General features: G+C 36.5%; 1 protein-coding gene across 1 annotated transcript in view; it reads right to left on the reverse strand.

Moving 5' to 3' along the window:
* Positions 1 to 10,304, reverse strand: part of PIGK (phosphatidylinositol glycan anchor biosynthesis class K) — a gene marked incomplete at both ends in the record, with an annotated part of 145,814 nt that extends 135,510 nt beyond the window's left edge. Inside the window, 2 exons of the mRNA XM_079697661.1 lie at positions 6,741 to 6,794; positions 10,212 to 10,304. Of these exons, the coding sequence (XP_079553787.1) occupies positions 6,741 to 6,794; positions 10,212 to 10,304 (147 nt within the window). The remainder of the gene's footprint in view (positions 1 to 6,740; positions 6,795 to 10,211) is intronic.
* Positions 10,305 to 16,020: the final 5,716 nt, after the last annotated feature.

Below are 16,020 nucleotides of genomic sequence, written 5' to 3' on the forward strand. Positions count from 1 at the left end.
AAAAAAAAAAAAATGAGATGACAAAAATATATGTTACAGATGAAGGAGCAAGGTAACCTACAAGACCAAATAAATGAAGAGGAAATAGGCAACCTACCTGAAAAAAAAATTCAGGGTAATAATAGTAAAGATGATCCAAAATCTCAGAAACAGAATGATGGCACGCATTAAGAAAATACAAGAAATGTTTAACAAGGACCTAGAAGAACTAAAGAACAAATAGTGATGAACAACAAACTCACTGAAAGGAATCAACAGCAGAATAATTGAAGAAGAACAAATAAATGAGCTGGAAGATAGAATGGTGGCAATAACTGCCAAGGAGCAGAATAAAGAAAAAAGAATGAAGAGAAATAAGGACAGTCTCAGAGACCTCTGGGACAACATTAAACGCATCAACAGGCGAACTATAGGGGTCCAAGAAGAAGAAGAGAAAGAGAAAGCTCTGAGAAAATATTTGAAGAGATTATAGTTGAAAACTTCCCTAACATGGGAAAGGAAATAGCCACAAAAGTTCAGGAAGCACAGTGAGTCCCAGACAGTAAAAACCCAAGGAGAAACACATCAAGACACATATTAAACTAACAAAAATTAAATTCAATGAAAAAATATTAAAAGCAGGAAGGGAAAAGCAACAAATAACATACAAGGGAATCCCCATAAAGTTATCAGCTGATTTTTCAGCAGAAATTCTGCAGACCAGAAGGGAGTGGCAGGACATATTTAAAGTGATGAAAGGGAAAAACCTACAAACAAGATTACTCTACCCAGCAAGGATCTCATTCAGATTCAATGGAGAAATAAAAAGCTTTACAGACAAGCAAAAGCTAAGAGAATTCAGCACCACCAAACCAGCTTTACAACAAATGTTATAGGAACTTCTCTAGCAGGAAACACAAGAGAAGAAAAAGACCCACAAACAAACCCAAAACAATTAAGAAAATGGTAATAGTAACATACATATCGATAATTGCCTTGAATGTAAATGGATTAAATGCTCCAACCAAAAGACACAGACTGGCTGAATGGATACAAAAACAAGACCCATATATATGTCTCTACAAGAGACCCACCTCACACCTAGGGACACATACAGACTGAAAGTGAGGGGATGGAAAAAGATATTCCATGCAAATGGAAATCAAAAGAAAGCTGGAGTAGCAATACTCATATCAGATAAAATAGACTTTAAAATAAAGACTGTTACAAGAGATAAGGAAGGACACTACATAATGATCAAGGGATCAATCCAAGAAGATATAATTATAAATATTTATGCACCCAACATAGGAGCAATTCAATACATAAGGCAAATGCTAACAGCCATAAAAGGGGAAATCAATACTAACACAATAATAGTGGGGGACTTTAACACCCCACTTACACCAATGGACAGATCATCCAGACAGAAAATAAATAAGGAAACAGAAGCTTTAAATGACACAACAGACCAGACAGACTTAATTGATATTTATAGGACATTCCACCCAAAAGCAGCAGAATACACTTTCTTCTCAAGTGCACACAGAACATTCTCCAGGATAGACTGCACCCTGGGTAACAATGAAGCCTCAGTAAATTTAAGAAAACTGAAGTTGTATCAAGCACCTTTTCTGACCACAATGCTATGAGATTAGAAATTAATTGCAGGAAAAAAACTGTTAAAAACACAAACACATGGAGGATAAACAATACGCTACTAAATAACCAAGAGATCACTGAGGAATCAAAGAGGAAATCAGAAAATACATAGAAACAAATAACTGCAAAAACACGAGGACCCAAAACCTATGGGATGCAGCAAAAGCAGTTCTAAGAGGGAAACTATAGCAATTCAATCTCACTTCAAGAAACAAGAAAAATCTCAAATAAACAATCTAACCTTATACCTAAAGCAACTTGGGAAAGAAGAACAAAAAAATCCCAAAGGCAGTAAAAGGAAAGAAATCATAGAGATCAGACAAGAAATAAATAAAATAGAAATGAAGAAAACAATAGCAAAGATAAATAAAACTAAAAGTTGGTGGTTTGACAAGATAAACAAAATTCATAAACCTTTAGCCAGACTCATCAAGAAAAAAAGGGAGAGGATTCAAATCAATAAAATTGGAAATGGAAAAGCAGAAATTACAACTGACACTGCAAAACTACAAAGGATTGTGAGAGATTACTACAAGCAACTGTATGCCAATAAAATGGACAACCTGGAAGAAATGGACAAATTCTTAGAAAAGCACAACCTCAAGAGACTGAACCAGAAAGAAATAGAAAATATAAATAGATTATCACAAGTAATGAAATTGAAAATGTAATTAAAAATCTTCCAACAAACAAAAGCCCAGGACCAGATGACTTCACAGGTGAATTCTATCAAACATTTAGAGAAGAGCTGACACCTATCCTTCTCAAACTCTTCCAAAAATTGCAGAGGGAGGAACACTCCCAAACAAGTTCTATCATCACCCTGATACCAAAACCAGACAAAGATATCACAAAGAAAGAAAATTAGACACTAATATCACTGATGAACATAGATGCAAAAACCTCAAAAAAATACTAGCAAACAGAATCCAACAACATATTAAAAGGATCATACACCATGATCAACTGGGATTTATCCCAGGGATGCAAGGATTCTTCAATATAGGTAAGTCAACCAATGTGATAACACCAAATTAACAAATTAAAGAATAAAGCCAAATGATCATCTCAATTGATGCAGAAAAATCTTTTGACAAAATTCAACACCCATTTATGATAAAAACTCTACAGAAAGTGGGCACAGAGGGAACCTACCTCAACATAATAAAGGCCATATATGACAAACCCACAGCAAAGATCATTCTCAATGGTGAAAAACTGAAAGCATCTGCTCTAAGATCAGGAAAAAGACAAGGATGTCCACTCTCACCACTATTATTCAACATAGTTTTGGAAGTCCTAGCCATGGCAGTCAGAGAAGAAAAAGAAATAAAAGGAATATAAATTGGAAAAGAAGAAGTAAAACTGTCACTGTTTACAGATGACATGATACTATACATAGAAAATCATAAAGATGCCACCAGAAAACCACTAGAGCTAATCAGTGAATGTGGTAAAGTTGCAGGATACAAAATTAATGCACAGAAACATCTTGCATTCCTATACACTAACAACGAGAGATCAGAAAATTATGGAAACTATCCCATTTACTATCACAACAAAAAGAATAAAATACCTAGGCATAAACCTACCTAAGGAGGCAAAAGCCCTGTACTCAGAAAAATATAAAACACTGATGAAAGAAACCAAAGATGACAAAAACAGATGAAGAGATATACCATTTTCTTGGACTGGAATAATCAATATTGTGAAAATGACTACATTACCCAAAGCAATCTACAGATTCAATGCAATCCCTATCAAATTACCAATGGCATTTTTCACATAATTAGAACAAAAAAATTTACAATTTGTATGGAAACACAAAAGACTCCAAATAGCCAAAGCAATCTTGAGAAAGAAAAATGGAGCTGGAGGAATCAAGCTCCCTGACTTCAGACTACACTACAAATCTACAGTAATCAAGACAGTATGGTACTGACACAAATACAGAAATATAGATCAATGGTACAGGACAGAAAACCCAGAGATAAACCCATGCACATATGGTCACCTAATCTATGACAAAGGAGGCAAGAATATACAATGGAGAAAAGACAGTCTCTTCATAAGTGGTGCTGGGAAAACTGGACAGCTACATGTAAAAGAATGAAATTAGGACACTACCTAATACCATACACAAAAATAAACTCAAAATGGATTAAAGACCTAAATGTAAGAGTTGACACTATAAAACTCTTAGAGGAAAACATAGGCAGAACACTCTTTGACATAAATCACAGCAAGATCCTTTTTGACCCACCTCCTAGAGAAATGGAAATAAAAACAATAATAAACAAATGGGACCTAATGAAACTTAAAAGTTTTTGCACAGCAAAGGAAACCACAAACAAGACAAAAAGACAACCCTCAGAATGGGAGAAAATATTTGCAATCAAAGCAACCGACAAAGGATTAATCTCCAAAATACACAAACAACTCATGCAGCTCAATATCAAAAAAACAAACAACCCAATCCAAAAATGGGTAGAAGACCTAAACAGACATTTCTCCAAAGAAGACATACAGGTGGCCAAGAGGCACATGAAAAGATGCTCAACATCACTAATTATTAGAGAAATGCAAATCAAAACTACAATGAGGTATCACCTCACACCGGTCAGAATGGCCATCATCAAAAAATCTACAAACAATAAATGCTGGAGAGGGTGTGGAGAAAAGGGAACCCTCTTGCACTGCTGGTGGGAATGTAAATTGATACAGCCACTATGGAGAACAGTATGGTGGTTCCTTAAAACACTAAAAATAGAACTACCATATGACCCAGCAATCCCACTACTGGGCATATACCCTGAGAAAACCATAATTCAAAAAGAGTCATGTACCAAAATGTTCATTGCAGCACTATTTACAATAGCCAGGACATGGAAGAAACCTAAGTGTCCATAGACAGATGAATGGAAAAAGAAGATGTGGCACATATATACAATGGAATCTTACTCAGCCATAAAAAGAAACGAAATTGAGTTATCTGTAGTGAGGTGGATGGACCTAGAGTCTGTCACACAGAGTGAAGTAAGTCAGAAAGAGAAAAACAAATATCACATATTAACGCATATACGCGGAATCTAGAAAAATGGTGCAGATGAACCTATTTGCAGGGCAGGAATAGAGACACAGACATAGAGAACGGATGTGTGGACATGGGGGGAAAGGGAGGGTGGGATGAACTGGGAGATTAGGATTGACATATATACACTATCGTGTAAAATAGCTAGCTAGTGGGAACCTGCTGTAAAGCACAGGGAGCTTAGCTTGGTGCTCTGTGATGACCTAGATGGGTCGGATGGGTGTTGGGGGGAGGGAGGTCCAAGAGGGAGGGCATATGTGTATACATATAGCTGATTCACTTCGTTGTACAGCAGAAACTGACACAACATTGTAAAGTAGTTATACAACAATTAAAAAAAAACATAAATTGATAAGTATCCAAGAGTCTGACAATTCGCACTATTTGCAAGGGTATGACAATACCCTTGCCAATAGTATGCGGGCAAATACTATAGATATGAGGACAAAACACTCATATCCTATTTATGGGAATGTGAACTAATATAAACTTTCTAAGAGGGTAATTTGCAACATATATCGTTTGAAAATGTACTTATTTTTTGATTTAGCTCATATAAGCATGCAAAAATATGTGTTCAAGGACTTTCACTATAATATTGCCTACATTAGCAAAAATCAAAACCAAAACGCTAGAAACAAAATCACTACCCATCAGTATTATTTTTTTAACCATGAGTATGGATTATCTTTGTAACATTTTTTATTAAACAGAGACAAAAATGTTTTATTCAAAGCAGATCCTGAAACTAAAATAGAATCCGATTTTCCTTCTATCTCCCTCTGGTGGCAAGTTTTCTCAATCATTACAAGAGCGAAGGGGCATTTCATTTACCTCTGATCATCTAGTCAAGACTAAAATTAATTCAAACTGGGAGGAAAAACATATATATATATATACATATATATGTATATATATATATGTATATATATATACATATTTTCTTTAATTTGAACTACATAACATTTAAAGAAATTTATGTTTTATACTTTCAACTTGGCCCTGGTCAAATTTCATACTTTTCCACTTAAGAAAGTACAATTTATTGAAGTCTCACTCTACTAAGTCTGAGTTAATGTGTAAAATATTGCACAAAACATGAAAACTGCAGTTGTCAAATACTCAGAAGTAATTCTTTTTCACCCTCTATTTCTCATCTGAGACCTAGGATTAGAGAGGGGCTCAGTTAAAGGTTTCCCAGAACAAGGAAGACTTCAATGTGTGTGTAGTATAAGCTAATAGGCTCCTATTCTAAAAGATGAGCCCTTTGGCAATTAGCTGTCTGCACATAGGCAGTTATTCCCTCTTTTAAGATTTCCTATAGAGAGACTAATTGGAAGTGCCCTTAGTTTCCTATAGAGCAAGTTATCCTCTCAAATTGGTGGATCATGGCCTGCCTCCTCATAGTTTTCCCCAATTTAAGTGGTCACTGAAAACGTATCTCCTTATCATGAGCAGCTTTTGTTCAATTCCTTCATAAAATCTCTTAGGAGGCAGTAGCATATAAAAGGTTTTTGTTCCTGAAGAACAAGAAAATGAGTCATGAACCCACATTGCTATTCTATTTAATCACAGTAACATAAAATAATTTGGCTTCTAAACTTTTCTGTATAACTTGAATTTTCTACAATGATCATTATTTTTGTAAACAGAAAAAAACAATTAAAAAATGAAAACAAAATAGCCAAAGTAGAGAGTATCTATAAACAAATATTACAGATAAGAAATACAATTACTAGTTTCCATCATTAAAATAACTCTACACTTTATAAAATGCTCCCTTTCACAATAGGATCCCTAATTTATTTTTCCATGTATTTACACATCACCACTTGACAGACACACTGAAGACAAAGGATATTATTAGTTGATGTGATCAATTTAAAATATAGCCAAATGAAAATAATTTCTGTTATAAATTTTATTTTCAAGAATTTGATTCACACAAAATTTCTCAGATACACATCTAATGTAAAAAACGAGGTATACCATTATAGAATACACTTACCAAAACCGCCCAGTTGTTCGTATGGCCACTTCTAAAGAACTGTTCCGCTTGATCCTATTAGTCAAATAATAGCAAAAAGCTTAAAAGAAAGTCACATTTCCCAGAATAAAGACTGATAAAGGACAGTTAAGATTCACAGAGTTTTTACAGTTGTAATAACAGTAAGCCATCATTGTGCAAGTTTATAAATATTCTAGTATCTGACCTTATGAAAGACAAAATAGTTTTATTTGGGGGAAGCGGGAAGCTACTGCAAGAGGGGATTTTTGTTTTTAAACATTTTATCTCAAATGCAGTCAGCTCTTCCTCATGCTTCTCATTTTCCATTCAGTCTTCAAATTGTGAATGACATTTCATTTCTTGATTCACATATATTAATACCCTTCCTGCTGAAATTTCATTCAATATTCGCTCCTACTCTGTGCTGAGTGTTTCCTATTATTTTATTTTAACTCACCAATATATGTGGTTAAACACATTCTCTAGCATACTTCCATGTACCATTTTGCTAATCTGTTAAAGTCTGAATTATATTTACCATCATGGAACATTAAAAACCTCAGCATCCAATACCATCTAAACACCTAATGAATATGACTTTTATTATATATTAAAATAATAGTGAATATAAACCATAATGATTTCAGATCTGCCCCTAAACAGTATTAATTACTAGAACAGTCAGACTGCCTGGATTCAAATCTGGACCCTACTACCTACTAGCTGTATAAACTTAGGAAAGCTGCTTAATTTCTCTGTACTTCCATTTCCCCACCTATAAAATGATAACATTACCTGACTCACAGAATGTAGAAATGGTGACTAGAACATAGTAATTGTATAACAAATATTAGCTGTTTTAATTTTCAGCTGGCAAGAAAATTTCAGAAAGAATGAAATAAAAAATTCACTCAGTGTGTGTGTGCGTCATATATGTGTGTGTGTGTCTGTGTGCGCGCCATATATATATATATATATATATATATATATATTTCTTTTTAAAATTTCTCAACAGCTGCATAGATGCTAGAGAAAGCAATGTGGTATAGTGGTTTAGGAATTTGAAGATCTGGCTGTGAGAATGGGGCTAAGTCATTTAGCTCTGTAGACTTGATTTTCCTCATGTAGAAATGGGAGTTGACCCGATAACCTCTAATGTCCCTTCCAGCTCCAAAATCCTCACATCATTAAGACTTCAGTGAAAAAATTGAGATGGCAAAACTCTTTTGTGATTGTTTAGACAATATAGACACTGCAAAGTTATTCATTCATTCTACACATAGTTAGTGGAGCACCTACTATGTGCCAGGTACCATGTAATGTACAGTGATGCAAAAACGTCACTAAAAAGCATGCTGCTTCCTCTCAAGAATCCCAGAGTTCAATAAAGAAGACAAGCATGCAAACACGTTACACTAGTATGTAACATTCATTCATTCATCACATTCATTGGGTACCATGTGCCAGTCCCTGTTCAGTGTTCAGAATACAATCATGGGCAAAAACAGTGCTAGTACTTGCCTCCAAAGAGGTTACTATCCAATTTGATAGACATACATTAAGCAGATAAGGACAAACTACAAATTCTATAAAGGTAAGATATACAGTATCATAAGAGAGTATAATAGGGGGACCCAACCTGATCAGGGAATGGGAAGGGGAAGGGCCGGCAGGGATGTCAGGGAAGGTTTCTCTAGAGAAGTGACATTTGGTTAGGATCCAAAAGATAATGAGAAGAGGGAAGATAATTCCAGACAGAGGGAACATGAGCCCTAACGGCAGAAGGAAGCTTAAAAATTTCTAGAAACTGAAAGATTAGCATAACTAGAAGTGTGAAAAAGAGAGAGAGGGAGAGAGAACTGGAGGTGTAGGCAGGAGCCAAAGAATGCAAGGCCTTGTTTATGGGTCATAATCAAGATTTAGTTCTTTATCCTTAAAGCAGCATTAAGGTATATACGGGTGACATGATCGGATTTGCATATTTAAAAGTTACTCTGGCTGCAGCTTGGAGAACAGACTGGAAAGAAAAAAGAATGACTTGAGCCAGACCAATTAGGCAGCTATTGTCCTCTTAGTGAAAGATGATGTAATAAGAGTACAAAGCATACATGGGTTATAAGACAGGAGTGCTACACTAGCTAAGCACACAAATTACAACAGTAAAGGCAAAAGTAAAGGATAGGGAAAGATTCTACAGAGGTTAGCTTTTACTGCATTTAGTAAATAAGCAAACAGAAGAAACTGGAGCAATGAAACATGGTAATGTAAAAAAGCACAACTGTGTAACTACAAAAAAGAGTAATGGTATCCAAAATGAAGTATACAAAATAACCTACTACAATAAATAAGGAAAATAGAACTTCTATTTAAGTTTACATTATCTAAACAATATGCTTTATAAATAGAATATATAAATTAGCAATAATTCATGAATAGAAAGAGAGAGTGCATGCTCTCTTTTTTAACTGGTAGGGATGTGTATTCAAAAAGTTTTGAGCCGGTGGTCTAAGCTCAAGGTCTGAGATGGTGGGGAGAATGGGGTCCTATATGAAGACTGGAAAAGTCTCTGCTTAGAGACCAGATCATGATGTTTAGACTTTATTCTGTATGCAATGAAAAAAATACTGAAAAGATTCAATCAGAAGAATAACCTGATCAGGTTTACATTTGATGAAGACTAAAGTAAGGGAGTTTGGAAGCCTGGAGGAAAAAAGATAAAGTTATTGCAATAATCTAAGCAAGAAATGACCAGGGCCTGCATTAAGCCTGTCGAACTGGACAGGTGAAAGCAATCTTAAAAGTTCAGAACATAGAATTTAGTGATGATTAAAATGTGAAATAAAGAGGAGTTAATTTTTTAAAACCCTAGGTTTCTAGCTTAGGAGCAACCCCATAGGAGGTGGGGTAGGCAGAATATAAAACTTTGGACACAAATTTTCAACTGTCTGCTGACTATCTGGGCCCCTAAGCCAGCTGGATATTCTGAAAAATGATGCTAGAGATGTAGGCTGCAGAACTGGACGAAGGTATTATCAGAGTACAGGGGATAGTAAAAGCTTTGTAACGCGCCAGACCGTAGTGTGAGCCAAAAATAAAACACCGTATCCCTCTGACTCCTATTAAAGGAGAGCGTTATAGTTTGGTAGCAGGGAAAAGTAAGTGCGGCACTCATGCGCTGACCTTTCACCTGCTAGGGACTGCACGCTCATCGGAGCAAAGGATCAGGCCCTCCCCCGCCGCCCAGGACTTGATTCTTTTCATTCACCGTTTTAAAAGTCTGAAACAGACGGACACTGTCCTATCCCGTCCCCTGCGACACCCTCCCCACAGCCCAGTCAGCCTAGGAAGAGGCTGGTGGGTGACTCCAGAAGGCTTCCCTCGGCGGCTGTGTATCGGACATCTGCTGGGCGCTGACAGCCAGGCCACAGCTGTCCCCCCAGGGCCCTGTCGCTCAGAGGGCCTGCCTCCTACCTCGATCTGACTAGCCGCCAAGCTGCCGAAGGGCAAGAGCAATAACCCTACCAGGGTAGTGAAACCCTGGCCGAGAAAAGAGGTGTCGACCATGTTTGCCGGCTTCCGCCTCGCGCACCCGGAGGGGCGGAGCGAGTGCCGTAAAGCAGCGCGGGGCAGGGTTTTCGTAGTTTTGTTTTGGTTTTTTTTTTTCTTTGCGACTCCTGCCCCGCCTCCTGGCCCCTCGCCCGCCTTTAGACTCCTGCGCTTCCGTAGACCTTGAGTTTCCTGGGTAACTGGGGCACGGTGGACGAAGGAAGTGGATACTTTATCTTTGACTACAGTTTTTATTTTTATATCGTAAAATGGGTGTAACATTTTAAAACTTTTTTGAAAGGTGAGAGAGAAAAACGTGTGAACCCATAAACTTTAAGAAATTATTTCCTTTTTCGCGTAGGGCTGCCAATTCTTTGACTATATGAAGCATGATGTGGTGGGAAGAGTAAGTTTTGGGGCACAAAAAGATGAGTAATTGGATCAATTACAAATGAAAAAATGGGTGAGTGCTTCAACTAACAGGCTTGGGGTCTATTACCTATTAAAAGTATGAACATGGAGAAAATAGTGAAATTTTTGTTTCTTCTGTAATTATAGAGCTAAGACATCTCAGAGTCTGAGGATTTAATAAGATCATGCGTATTCATTCCATTGTGTTCATTATATGCATTTAAGTTCTGCTTTGCATCTAGCATGACATTAACATGTGTTTATGCTGCTTCCTAATCTTCATAAATTTAACATTTAATGGTAACATGGAATTCTTATGCCTCAGCCAAAGTAATTGCCCTTCTTTGGGGCAATACAAAGTCTCAACGTTTTACTATTAAAATAATATTGTAAAGAGTATCTTTGGGTATCGGCTTTTTACACTTGCGAGTTACTTTCTTTGGATAATTTTCCTGGAGTGGGAATGTTGAGTCAAAGGATACAAAAGTTTTAGTGGCTATGAATGATGTTGCTCTCCAAAGTGTACAAATCTACAGTGCCATCAAAATACACAACCTAAGACCAAATTATACCATTTTTTTCTAAATTCCTTGGGATAAAATGTTACCTCAAGGTTGTTATACTTCTAATCCTTTAATTACTATCAGGATCTGATGTCTTGTTTTATAAAATATCTGTACGTCCTCTGATGTAAATTTTATGTTCATAGCTTTGTTTTACATATGAGTTTGAACGATATCTTTATAAAGAAGTGACATTGACCCCAGCCATATTTTATGCTATTGCTTTCCCAGTCTCTTGTCTCTCTTTCCATTTTGTTTCTCTTGCTTTTGCACTTTTTGATATCTTTAATGTTAGGTAGTCAAATTTCAGGCTTTCCCTTGTGAAGATAAGAAAGTTAGCACACTACCACCATGTCTTGTACCTGAATGCCTCAAGTTCATTTAGGTCTCAGATCAAAAATTTTATTTTCTTTTAATTTTATATTTAACTCTTCAACTATCTGGAATATATTTTGGTATATTCTATAAGATGTTTTAATATGTTGACTACTGCTGCATAACAAACCACCCAAAACTTTGTGGTGTGTCCACACCCAGAGACACAAGGATGTAGAAACAGGGAGACATGATTCTGTGGGAGCCATTGCTATAATGATCTACCAGTACTTTTATCAAAATTGGTATTTAATTATCCAGTATAATTTTCTACATAATGCTTACCTTTTTTATTGACTCATGATATCTCTTGTATTAAATTCTTATAAGAAATAGAATATTTCTAGACTCTGTTCTCTTCAATTAAAATAGGTGTCTAGTTTGGGGCCAGAACCATGTTTTTTAAAAAAATATTTATTTAGTTTTATTTTTGGCTGCGTCAGATCTTAGGTACAGCACATGGGATCTTTCATTGAGGGGTGCGGGCTTCTCTCTAGTTGTGGTGCACAGACTCCAGAGCACGTGGGCTCTGTAGTTGCAGCACACAGGCTCTCTAGTTGTGGCGTGGACTCAATAGCTGCAGCTCACAGCCTCAGTTGCCCCACAGCATGTGGGATCCCAGTTCCCCAACCAGGATTGAACCCACATCCCCCGCATTGGAAGGCAGACTCTCAACCACTGGAACACCGGGGAAGTCCCCCCATGTTATTTTAATTATTGTTGCTTTTAATATGTTTTGAAATTTGGCCTTATGGCTAACCATTTCAGTACACTTCATTTTTCATGAAATTCTTTGATGACTTTGCCTGGTAATTTTCCCACTGAATTTTATAGTACTTCTTTCAATTTATTTTTAAAAATATACTATTTGGGTTTTTTCAATGGAATTATGAAATATCTGTTAATAAATTTGAGAGAAGCTGACATTTTTTCATATTTAGTCTCTCATTCAGGAATATGGTAGTTTCATTTATCTGTGGTTCCTTTTTTAAATTTCTCAGTAAAACTCTAAGTCAGAGGTCACTAAATTAAGCTACTTCATAAGCATTTTTAACATTTGTTGTTATTCTTAATGGATGTCCTTTTCATTATATAGGAAATATATATATAAATGATTATAAATAATATCTATAATATTATGTATTCTGTTCAGTTATTGTTGGGATGCAGGTCATATTTTGTGTCCAACTGCTTTTTCATTATTTTAATAAGAATTAATTATCTTAATATTCAAAATTATTTAAAACTTTTGTTTGACAAATTGTTTTGGCTTTCCTAGTTTTACAGTAATGTTATCTGCAAATTATCTTTTTGTCTCTTCCTTTCCAGTATTATTTCTGGTATTGTATCTTGTATCAATATTTCATTTTCATGGCTTATGTTATGGCTTAATATTAATTAATATATTAATTGCAGAAGATTTTCTTGTTTCATTTTAATTTTAAAAGAATGGCTTTAGCACTTTTCCATTAAGTCTGTCATTAGCTCTTGGATTTGAGTAAATACTCATTGTTATGTGAAAGAAGTAGACTTCTATTTCTCTTTTTTCATTGAACCACTGATTTTCAAGTATGGGGTGGCCAGCTTCAGACCTTAATGTAGGACACATGAGCACTTTTAAACACTACTCAAAGTGGGAAATAATAATTTTTTAATCTGTTAATATGTGAAATAGCATAGTTTAAAATTTGGTTAGAATTGTTAACGATACTCAGATACAGAGAACAGATTGGTGGTGCCAGAGGCAGAGGGCAGAGGGTGGGCAAAAGGAGTGAAGGCATTCAAAATGTATAAACTTCCACTTAAATAAATCCTGGGAATGGTGACTGTAATTAACAATACTGTATTGTATATTTGAAAGTTGTTAAGAGAATAGATCTTGAAAATTGTTAAGAGAATAGATCTTAAAAGTTCTCGTCGGGCTTCCCTGGTGGCACAGTAGTTAAGAATCCTCCTGCCAATACAGGGGACACGGTTCAAGCCCTGGTCCAGGAAGATTCCACATGCCGCAGAGCAGATAAGCCCGTGCACCACAACTGCTGAGCCTGCGGTCTAGAGCCCGTGAGCCACAACTACTGAGCCCACGTGCCTAGAACCCTTGCTCCACAACAAGAGAAGCCACCGCAATGAGAAGCCCGCGCCACCGCAGGGAAGAGTAGCTCCCCACTCGCCGCAACTAGAGAAAGCCTGAACGCAGCAACGAAAACCCAACACAGCCAAAAATTAATTAAGTAATTAATTTTTTTCAAAAGTTTGCATCACAAGAAAAGAATTGTAACTATGTGATGATGGATGTTAACCAGACTTATTGTGGCAGTCATTTTGCAGTATATGCATATATCAAATCATTATGTTGTACACCTAAAACTGATACAATATTTATGTCATTGTATCTCAATCTTTTTAACAAAAGTTGTTAACCAGAGTCTGCATTTAGACTACAATTCAATTCAGTTATTCATTAAATGAATAATTGACTTAGCAACTAAAAGAGAAAACAAGCATTTGATTATCAGATCAAAATTACACACATCTATACACGTGTATTCATGGCTTCTCTAGTAAAGTTTTTATGCCTGAGCCTCACAGTAAGTAGACCATGAGGTCTATCCATGCTGGGTTTTTAAATAGCCTTTTTTTAAAATTGACGTATAGTTGATTACCAGTATTATATTAGTTTCAGGTGCACAGCATAGTGAATCAGCATTTTTACAGATTATACTCCATTAAAAGTTATTACAAAACAATGGCTATAATTCCCTATACTATACAATATATCCTTGTTGCTTATGTATTTTGTACGTAGAGGTTTGTATCTCTTAATCCCTTACCCCTGATTTGCCCCTCCTCCCTTTCCTCTCCCCTCTGGTAACCACTAACTTCTTTTCTATATCTGTGAGCCTGTTTCTCATTTTGCTATATACATTTGTTTGTATTGGGTTGGCCAAAAAAGTTCATTTGGGTTTTTCCATAAGATGTTATGGAAAACCTGAATGAACTTTTTTGGCCAACCCAAATATCATTTTTTAGATTCCACATATAAGTAGTATGTAAGTAGTATACAGTATTTGTTATCTGATGTACTCACTAAGCATAATATTCTCTAGGTCCATTCACATTGCTACAAATGTCAGAGTTTCATTCATTTTATGGCTGAGTAGTATTCCATTGTGTGTGTTTGTGTGTGTGTGTGTCTGTGTATACACATATATGTATATATATCATATCTTCTTTATCCATTTGTCTATTTCTAGGCACTTGGGTTGCTTCCATAACTCGGCTATTGTAATAGTGATGCTATGAACATTAGGGTGTGTGTGTCTTTTTGAATTAGCATTTTCGTCTATCCGTGCTGTTTTCACTATTGTTCTTCAATCAAACAATAAATCAGATTGACTCTATTGATTCTCGTGTTGGATCAGTGTTTATTTTTGCTCTCTCCTCTTACCTACACCCTATCATATCTTCTTTATTTATTTATTTATTTATTTATTTTTTTGCGGTACGCGGACCTCTCACTGCTGTGGCCTCTCCCGCCACGGAGCACAGGCTCCGGACGCGCAGGCCCAGCGGCCATGGCCCACGGGCCCAGCCGCTCTGCGGCATGTGGGATCCTCCCAGACCGGGGCACGAACCCATGTCCCCTGCATCGGCAGGCGGACTCTCAACCACTGCGCCACCAGGGAAGCCCCATATCTTCTTTTTCATTCTCTTTTTCTCTCTTCTCTTTTGTGCACCAAGAACACCATTGTGCTATTCATTCGCTCAGTGGATATTTATAACACCAGTTATGTACCAAGCATTGTGCTAGTCACAGGCAACAGAAGAGAGAGCAAAAACTGAGCAAGTCTCTGCACTCATGGAGCTTACAGTCCAGGGGAGAAAGACATTAATAGAAGCATTTAAGCAAATGTAAAAGTCTAACAGGAGAGTTCCTAGTAGGGGACCCAAACCTTATAAGAAAAAGCCAGGTTAGGTTTCCCTGAGGAAATTGAACTGAAATTAATGAGTTATTGAGGCAAAGATGGAGGGGAGGGAAAAGCTTTCAAAGCAGAGGAAATAGCTCTTGCAAAGAACCTATGGAAGCTTGCCTTATTAGAGGAGCTTTTTAATCACTCATAACATTGTGCTTGCAGTTCAAGAACAAAAGAGAGAGTGCTGTAAGATGAAACTGCATTGCTAAGCAGGTGCCCGCTCCCTTCAAATCCTTGAGGGTCAGGTTCATGGAAAGCTTCAGAATGGTAAAGATCATGCTGGCTCCAAAGAGGAGAATGGCTGCAGGTAGAGCATTGGGGAAGCTGCTGTTACAGTTCAGGCAATGGTAGCTTGGACTAGAGTGGTAAGAGTAAAGATGATGAAAAATGGAGAGAACCAGTAAGAATTTT

Source organism: Hyperoodon ampullatus (genome assembly GCF_949752795.1).
Source record: "Hyperoodon ampullatus genome assembly, chromosome: 2".
Lineage (NCBI taxonomy): Eukaryota > Metazoa > Chordata > Mammalia > Artiodactyla > Ziphiidae > Hyperoodon > Hyperoodon ampullatus.